The 9,293-nt window shown below is 37.4% G+C and overlaps 1 protein-coding gene across 8 annotated transcripts in view; it reads right to left on the bottom strand.

Annotated features, from left to right (window-relative positions):
- Positions 1-9,293, bottom strand: part of zswim7 (zinc finger, SWIM-type containing 7) — a 161,581-nt gene that overhangs the window by 110,649 nt on the left and 41,639 nt on the right. For 5 of the 8 annotated variants that reach the window (XR_007438393.1, XR_007438404.1, XR_007438397.1 and 2 more), the window contains exons 5-6: positions 7,198-7,302; positions 707-852 (exon numbers count right to left, since the gene is read on the bottom strand). Coding sequence is in view for 4 of the 8 variants with exons in the window: in XM_049476148.1 (XP_049332105.1) it covers positions 736-852; positions 7,198-7,302 (222 nt within the window). In the remaining 4 variants the exon portion in view is untranslated. Of the gene's footprint in view, positions 1-450; positions 853-7,197; positions 7,303-9,293 lie in introns of those variants that run through there. The other 3 variants (XM_049476136.1, XM_049476149.1, XM_049476143.1) reach the window with 1 other exon arrangement.

Genomic DNA, 9,293 nt, shown 5'->3' with positions numbered 1-9,293 from the left:
TACTGTTAATCTAATTATCTTGGCCACGGCTGCATTTACTATGAGCAGATATAAACACTATAAACAACATGAGCAGATCTCACAAGGTGGACACGGCCTACTGTCTGATAAAAAGATCTGCAGAATAAAAGGCCATGAACTTCTCTTTAACAGGCTAAAAATACTGAAATCTGAAATGGTTATGGGAGCATCTCTTCGCTCCGTTGTTTTTGGTTCAGGGTTCTGACCCTTCAAATAAAAGGAAGCTACTTATGGCTGTCATGCTCAATGAACAGATGCACATTTTCTGGCAACCGATTAAATGAGTTCACTCACTCTCTCTCTTAGACACAACTGCTCACATGGGGATATGTATGTTCTTTTTTGTTTTTGTTTTTTTTTTTTCGAGGGGAAGGGAAAGGGAAGAAAAAGGGTTTATGGGTTATTAGTATAACGTTTGAAGCTTCTGAATGGGAAACAAACACATTTATTCTGAAACATCTGTTTAACAAAAACAACGGAATATAAATAATGAAGTCTATTTACATTACAGACATTTTCAGGTCAAGTTTGATGCACAAATTCTTAATTCTTAGTTTGAGAGTGAAAAGATAAAAAAGTATTTTTTTTACAGCTGATTTAGAAACCAGGGTGGAAAATCACACCCACCACCTTTTTACATCCTTTTCAGATTCTTTTTACATCCAGATTCAGCACTGCTACGCACTTTGGGTGGTTTCTTCCAGGATGGTGCGTTTATGGATCCGGCTGGGCTCTTCCTGAGAGAATGAGGGTCATGTGCTGATCCGGGACCTGCTCTTGCTGGCATAAGCCCATGGCCTGGCACAGGTAGGCTGCCAAAATGTGTTTACACTGGGGATTACAAAGAAAGACATACATATAGACACATCCGTTACTCAGCCAAGTAGAGCACGTCAGGAAACATCCTACATCTTGCACTATTACAGTTACAGCCACAGAACTGAGACATAGAAGAAAATAAATATATTTAAGAAAAGAAAAAAAGATTTTTTTACTAAACCTAATCTAAAGTGTATGTACAGAAAAAGACCAATTCAGTTTACATTAAGACGGCCATTCATTTCTCCTAATCACCTTTTACACATAAAACACCTGTCCATTTCAGTTTTATGGTTATGGTAGTCATCAAAAACCCATTGACTCAATGTCTGTTTGTCAGGATAAAATAGTAGTAATGAATCGAAGAGGAAGAAAAAAAGATGCCACATGTTAGATAAGACTAAGAGTGTTATCTAGTCCCAATCAATGTAAAGAGCATGAGGAAATGAGTAAGAAGAAAGGTGTGCAGAATGAGAGGTGAACGTGTGTGGGAGGCTCTTAGATTAGAGGAGAGATAAGTAAATGTGTTCAGTGTGTTAAAGAGTAACTTTTATATAAGTCATTAATTCAGGCTTTGTACCGAAAGTAGAGTTTATGGAAATTAAACCAGTCAAGTGAACACTTCCTCCTGGCTATGCAGGCACATATTAGTATTTGTTTACTTAACCAGGTGCTTTTATGGTAAGAGAAATGTACAAATAAGTGTAGCTGCACATTAATATATGTGCAACTACTTTACAGAACAAAACAGTTCAATTAAACGATCATTAAGGATTATATTTAAGAGTTTAAGCACTGGCAGCTGTTGTCAGCAGAGCTTCATACATTATTTTCTTACTAGAACTTTGCTATATATGTCACAGAAATCTGTGTGGGATATAGCCTCAGAATCTGCCCACCGCCATTCCCCCAGTCCCTTTCCACACCCTGGGTTGCCAGATATAGACACCAATACACAAACAGTGTGCTGCTGGCTATTTTACTGCAGAAAAGGTAATCACTGTGCTTCAGTAAGGTTACTAAACCTAGCTGGGTAATTTATAAATGATATTCACTGATCAGCTACAGAGTAAAAAAGAAATTCATTCACATCCAAAGCAAGAGGCCATAGGATATTGCAGAATTGATGGGACTCTAAAAAGAAAACCCACTGTTTATTTATGTATTTATAGTGCTGTACCATTCTTTATTTTTAATTCTTTGCAGCAGTGTTTCTTTCTCTTACTTTAATATTTTTTTCCAGCCACTTTAACCTCTAAGCTTTCTTGCTAGGAATGTAAAGGATGAAAAAAAACTTTAATTGAAAACAGTTCAAAATGAAAATGTACTGTGTTGTGAACATTTGTGGCAACCATAGATATTGATCTAGTTTAAGCTTCTGACGGGCAGGTTTTACACAGACTTCAGGCAATCATTTTTGCTGGCTGCAGCTTGCTGTAACTCACTGCCTGCTTTCTCTCGATCACTTAACTCAAACAGAAGACACTATATGTGGGATTTAAATGCTGATGATACGTATATGTTTAAGGGTATATTGAGGTGATGTACGGTGAGTACGGGTGTTGTCTTGTCTCTTATCTGGTGTGTTTACATTTTTGGAGACACGAAGAGCGAGGCGCACAGGAGAACCCATCACCCCTTCCACGGGGTCTACTGCCATCTATCACACATTAATGACAAAGTCAACTATTAAATTCTGTGCCGACAATTATTTACATCTTTTTTTTTTTCATAATCTTTGATTATGTAGACTACTCAACTACTACAGTCCTACAGTGAAGCTGCTCTCTGTCAATGCCCGTTCTATAAAAAAACAAATGCGCTATACCAAAAAGCTTGATGGTAGTCAAATATCATCATGGATATCTACCCCTAACGGCTACCCACACAGGAAGCTTCCTCGTGTGGCTGGAGCTACCAGGACAACTGTTGGTTGTGTGTGTGTGCGCAACCATGAGTCTTTTACAGCTGCAGAGACCACAGCAGCCTGCTTCCCACACATGCACACACGCGGGCGGGCGCACACACGCTGACAACACAACGCGGCAGACGCGGCTGAGGTCTGATGAGAATTTCAGACCCAGCTTTTCTGTTTTTAAACTCTGTTTGTTTTCTCTTGGGGTCAGAGGGTCGTGGAGGAGAAGAGCGAGTTCAATCGCATTCAAAGTGCTGCCCAAACGTCCGGTGAAGCCCAGATTTAGAAAACGGGCCTCTCTACTGTCTGAACGAAGACGCCAATATACAAAAGAGAACTCCAGCATTCACCACATGCTGTATTCTTTCTTCTGATTTGTCGGAGTCTGATTCCACCGCTGGGGATGTGAAGATTAGGAGGGCATAATGTTAAAAGCTCTCTTTTGGGCTCACCACTGGACTCTTTCTCAGACATGCGGCCTAATTTTAGCCGCCGAGTCTCTGGGGGTCTGCAGCAGGCTGATTGAAATGTTATTCTGTGGTGAAAGACATGGAAAGCTCCCCCTGAATCCAGGCCACGCGATCAAAGAGCAGATTGCCAGAGAAGATCAGATAAAAAAAAAAAATACAAGAAACTCCCAATGATAATCATGCAAACTTCTTTGGTCTTCCACCATGGGACTCTGGAGCAGACGATTGTGGGAAGGCTAGAAAGAACTGAGGACACCGCCGGCTCAAAGCGCATCCTCTGTGAAGAAGGTCACAGGGTCAGCTCATGAACTCTGACCCTACCAAACACTAAGGTCCTAGATTTGATATATAGCTGTCGTCCAAACTAAATCAATTGGTGTGATAAGGTCATCAGTAAATAAGGCACTGTACGCTGCTTGTTTCATGCACTAATGCACTAATTCACCTCCACGCACAAGAGTTTGATGGATTCACAGCCTTATGTTAGTCTTACAGGGAAGGAAGCTCACCCCAGATTCGCACATTTGTTACAGAAACACAGGCTGAAATGGTAACCTTCAATGAAAGATCCATCACGGTTAAAATAACAAAAACTAGCCCAAAAACTCCGCCCAACCCTAACCTTTAGAAAAACATGTTAGCATGGTTTTTTCCTATCCTGATCCATCAAATGATAATAATAAAAACACCATCAGATTGGATTTGTAGTAATTTTTGTGTGTCTGTTTAGACAACTAATAGAATTCCCACTAAAATACAGTGGCTTGTATTCATACCCTTCAAACTTTACAAGCACAAACTTAAAATGTAGCACATAATTGTAAAGTGGAACGGAAATCTTTCAAGATTTTCAAAATTGTAATCAAATTATAGTCCAGCTGTGTGTAATTTAGTGTCAGTATAAATACACCACTTTTGTGACAGCCTCAGCAGTTTGTTAGAGAACACACAATGAAAAACAGCATCATAAAGACCAATGAACTCAACAGACAGGTCAGATATAAGGGATATAAGGGGCAAAGGGCAATGTGTGTCAGAAAAGAAATGCTGCTCCTCATCCTGAACACATTATACCTGCTGTAAAACATGGTGGTGGCAGCATCATGCTGTGGGGATGCTTTTCTTCAGCAGGGACGGGAAAGCTGGTCAGAGTTGATGGGAAAATGGATGGAGTTAAATACAGAGCAATCCTGGAAGAAAACCTGTAGCAGCAGCAAAAGACTTGAGACTGGGCTGGAGATTCACCTTCCAGCAAGACAATGACCCTAAACATACAGCCAGAGCTACAGTGGAGCTATAATGGTTTAGATCAGAGAATATTTATGTGTTAGAATGATCCAAATTGTTATCTAAATTTCACTGAGCTTCTGTGGCAAGACATGAAAATTGCTGTTCACAGACGCTCTCCATCCAACCTGGCTGAGCTTCAGCTGTTTTGCAAAGCTGGTAGAGACAAACCCCAAAAGATTTGCAGCTGTAATTGCAGCGAAAGGTGGCTCTACAAAGTATTGATATAAATACTTTTGCATTTTGCATGTCACACTTTTCAGATATTCATTTGATTACATTTTTGAAAACCATGCATCGTTTTTGTTCCACTTCACAATTATCTGCTACTTTGTGTCACTTAAAATCTTAATCTTAAAAGTTTGTAAAGAGTATAAATACTTTTGCAATCCATTGTATTACTGAATAAAAGTTAAATTTAATATACTTGTATACATTACCACATTAATTTATTTAACATAAAAAGACACTAATTGGTGGTAAAAAAAAAAACATGTAAGCAGAACTATATAAACATAACTGTGTCCATTATTCCATAAATCAATGTTTCTCAAGCCTATGCCCTGGACCTAAGCCTGTCACAATAATTATGTTAATGACTTATTGAAAAATATATGGATATGACCGTGATCATTTTTGCTGATCATGCGTATTTCAGCCAGTTGCACTGTACTGTTCTCTTGCCTGCTCTCTGTTTGAGGCAGGGAAAGTGTGTGCACAGACAGTGACATCTATTAAATTAAAAATAGTGCAGAGTATGGGTATCTATATATTTTTAATTTTAGATTTTTTTTTAATACTTAAATTCCAGTATCTGAGTAGTTTTAATTATCAGAAGTGCACTTCTCTTTAAAAATTACTGCATGATTATTTAATTGTATGGTCTTTCTCTGCTGGCTCCAGTAAGGACTGTACATGCAACAACAATGTACTCCTCTTTTTCTTAGTTCTCGTTTGTGTTTAGTAAGTGTGTGTCTTCACTTTGACACACAGAGTATGCAAATGCGCTGTTTAGTTTGTGACAGCTCCCTCATTTGGTCCCACACCCTGATCTGAAGTACACACGGCTAGTTAGAGCACTCTACTTCTACAGACAAGTGCCATGGACTGGCCAAATTATGTTTAACTAGTAAAATCCAGAGCAGTAACTAGTCATTTAATTTTGAGTATCTGCCAGTCCTGGTATCAAAACATATAATGTTTATTACAAAATAAACAAGTACTAAATAGCCATATGAATGATTTCCAGTTAAATATGGATCCTTTCTTAAAGAAAAAAATGAAAAATGTCTATAAAATCAAATATCAAATATCAGGCAGATAATATGTTGTCACAATTCTCCAAGGACACTGAGGCAACTCAGTTTAAAAAAAAACTGTTAGTATGCATTTTACAAAAGTAATTTTAAAATTATAGTTTAAAACATATTATCGTTTAAAAATGTGAGGTTATGCATATTCTTTGTGAATCTGTTTAAATATTGGCGCATTTTTTCTTCCTTTTCGTTTCAGACGCTGTCTAAACAGTACCACAAGCCCCTCGTCACTCGTTCACACTCAATATGTACCATACAGCCTTAATGACGCCATTAGCTCTAGTCTACTTTATATTTTATATATAGTTTATTTAGTATATTTCTGTTTATATATATTTTTTTCTGTAAATGTGTAGTGTGCACATCATGCACATCAGTGATCCCGATCATTTCCACTCAATTCTGGGGCAGATCACATGATTTTCAAAGGATCTGAATCGGATGGTAATGATCGGATAGGGGACATACCTAGTGGTAATTGTAAAGCCCTTTATTGCAGATAAGCTTTTAAGATTTTGTGAGAAAATCGCAAATGTGGCTTAATTAAGTGCAACTCAAGTTTTTCATTCAAAAACACTCGCTGTCTTATTTTCTGTAGGATTAAATCCACTACAACTACATGACATCACAGCAGTGCAACAGTGTGCCTATACATATTGGGACTGGTATTCAGGGTTCATACACATTTTAACCAACAAAATTCCATGATTTTTCATGACTTTTCCATGCCTTTAAGGCGAATTTTCATGACCATGATTTTTTAAACATCAGTGCAGACATGGACAATAAGACCAAGAATCAACTAAAACTATAATCGAGATGTATTATAGCAGGCCTAAAATATAGTATATTCATAAATTATATCAATATAGTATATTATAGTAATCTTCAATAATAAAATGTGTCAGATCCTGACTGCACTATTGTGTAGGGCTAAATTAACCATGACTTTTCCAAAACTTTCTGGGTATTTTTATGTTTCCAAAACTGGATTGCTAAAAAATGGCATAAAAAAAATTGCATGCACCCATTGCTAAAAAAGAAGGAAGAAATCAATCAATGAACAGTGCATGACTGTAATGGATTGATTCAGCAAGTCATCTTCAGTGAGAGTCTAGTGTGTGGAGGCACTGTATTGAGCGTTGTCATGGTGTGGTGTGTAATTTTATACAACACAAGATTACCTTTGAAAATCTTTAGGATGCTTTTCTATGCGATATCAACACTTCACCCCTTTTGAAAAATCAGCAGGAACTGTGTAAATATTCAGGCTGCAAAACGTAATGTAAGGTGATTTTTTTTTTTAAACTAGTGTCAGTGAAATCATTTGTCAAAAAGATTTAAACTACGAAGAAGAAGAAAAACTCACCACCAGACTCTCATTCCTCCTGAGCACAGAGAAAGAGAAGGCAGGACAGGAGCAATAATGACAAGATGTATAGCAAGTATAGAGACAACCTGATCCACCCAGTACCTGTGGAAGAGGAGAGAGGAACAGCGAGGAGGAGAGAGAGAGAGAAAGAGAGAATAGAAGAGAATTACTTTCACCAAAAATACTGACAGTATACATCCCTGCACAAAACCCACACATATCAGTCAGCACTATGTGGGATTCTGAGGTGGGTGTTTGTGTGTCGGTGTGTGTGAGTCTCTTTCCATACTACAGTCAGTGCAGCGGGGGAATTACTGCAGCTGCGCAAACACATCCAGCACACTGTTACTGTAAAGAAAAGAATTCCTCTCACATACAGCCTCACTGAAAAAATACCTCTGAACCTAAAAAACTTCAGAATAAAATTCAGACTTCAGTGAGGATGCACCGAATATTTTGCAACCTAAAGTATGGCAAAAACAACAACAACAACAACAAAATATAATAATACAAATTTATAGAATGACTAATTAATTGTGTCATACTGTGCTTTGTTGGTGTGTGTGTGTTAAAATGGTAAAATGTTTGGTGTTTAATAAATATTTTGAAATGTATTTTTTTTTTTAGATTAAAAATACATTTAGGCTAATTATTTATTCAATAATAAAAAATGGTAAAAAAAAAAAAGTTTAAGTTTTAGCCGAAAGTTTTTACATCCTTAGAGATAGGATTAAACTTTGACCCCATATGTAATCATTTCTAAAACATTTTTACTTCTGCACTAGAGGATCACATGCTGTTATCAATAAACATGGAAGAAAAAAAATAAATAAATACAATACCAGCCTTAAATACGCAGCAGCAGTGTGTCAGCTACTTTTCAATTCACATATTTACGTAACAGATGTGCAAATCGTCACTGTCAAATGAAAACCAAGTATCTCTATTTTTGTTGATTTTTAGTTTACTACATAATTTGAACACACAAACGGTCCATTGCACTCAAAAGTTTTGATGAACGGACCAATAAAAGAGCTTCAAAATGACCTAAAAAAACCAAACTATTTTTACATTGACTTTAATTGAAAATTACAAAGGTTTTATATTTCTCCTGCAAAGCTGCTGTTTTGGAGATACTTCTTTTTCATTGGACAGCGACGAAATGCAGACACATAGCAGTCTAAAGGATTGCCAAAAGAATAGGACTCTTTGGAGCAGATATACACTGAACTTGTTTTTACCATGGCGGGGTATTGATTATCCAACATCCAGAGAGTACAAATGCTCCTAATGCTGAATCCAAGCAAATCCTCACAACAAATTTCCTAAAAAAATAGTAGAAAGGCTTTCCTGGACATTAGACACAGTTACTACTACAAAAAAACAGGATAAACTATTTCTACTCAATTTCAGATCGATGATTGAACATAACTATGATTTATTCAATACAGTGTATCATAAAAGCATGTCTGAAAGAACACAAGCACTTCAAATTAACAATCTCATTGTTAACAATGGTTACATGGTATGGCTGCATCAGCATCAGTGTAAAGCAAGCAGTAGAATGATACTGAATACATCAGCTGAAAAGTGACAAATTTTAACTGTAAAAATAATAGCACAAACAAATCTGCTAGCATCCAAATAAGGAATTTACAAAATAAAATGGTCAAAATTGATGTTTTCTCATTAAAGCAGCAAAAACTAATAATGTAAGTGAATCTTCTCCCAGATCTTCATCAGATTCAAAACCAAACGAAGGTCCAGTGCAAAGCATGACTCATGAGCGCATTAACTGGGCGTATTAATCAGACGCCATCAGCAGAACGAATGCTGCTCTGACACCAACACGCACTCCATTATCCCTCCCTAAACACTGACAAATTCACTAGCCGTACTAAATTACCTTCCTCCTCGGCCCCACAAAATAAAAAAGCCCACTTTGTCAAAACGTGACACTTCGTTGCAGGTGATTCAGCGGCGGAGTAATTACAACAGTGGAGCCAAAAGAGGTGAAGGTCGGAGTAGCGAGGATGGCAGACAGGGCAGGGCCGATATGTAGGCCAATCGCCCGCTGAATGCTAAGCTGGGAG

This window comes from Astyanax mexicanus, chromosome 1 (assembly GCF_023375975.1).
Source record: "Astyanax mexicanus isolate ESR-SI-001 chromosome 1, AstMex3_surface, whole genome shotgun sequence".
In the NCBI taxonomy this organism is placed as follows: Eukaryota; Metazoa; Chordata; class Actinopteri; order Characiformes; family Acestrorhamphidae; genus Astyanax; species Astyanax mexicanus.
The sequence above is the reverse complement of the archived record's forward strand: the minus strand, read 5'-3'. Positions and strand labels throughout refer to the sequence as shown.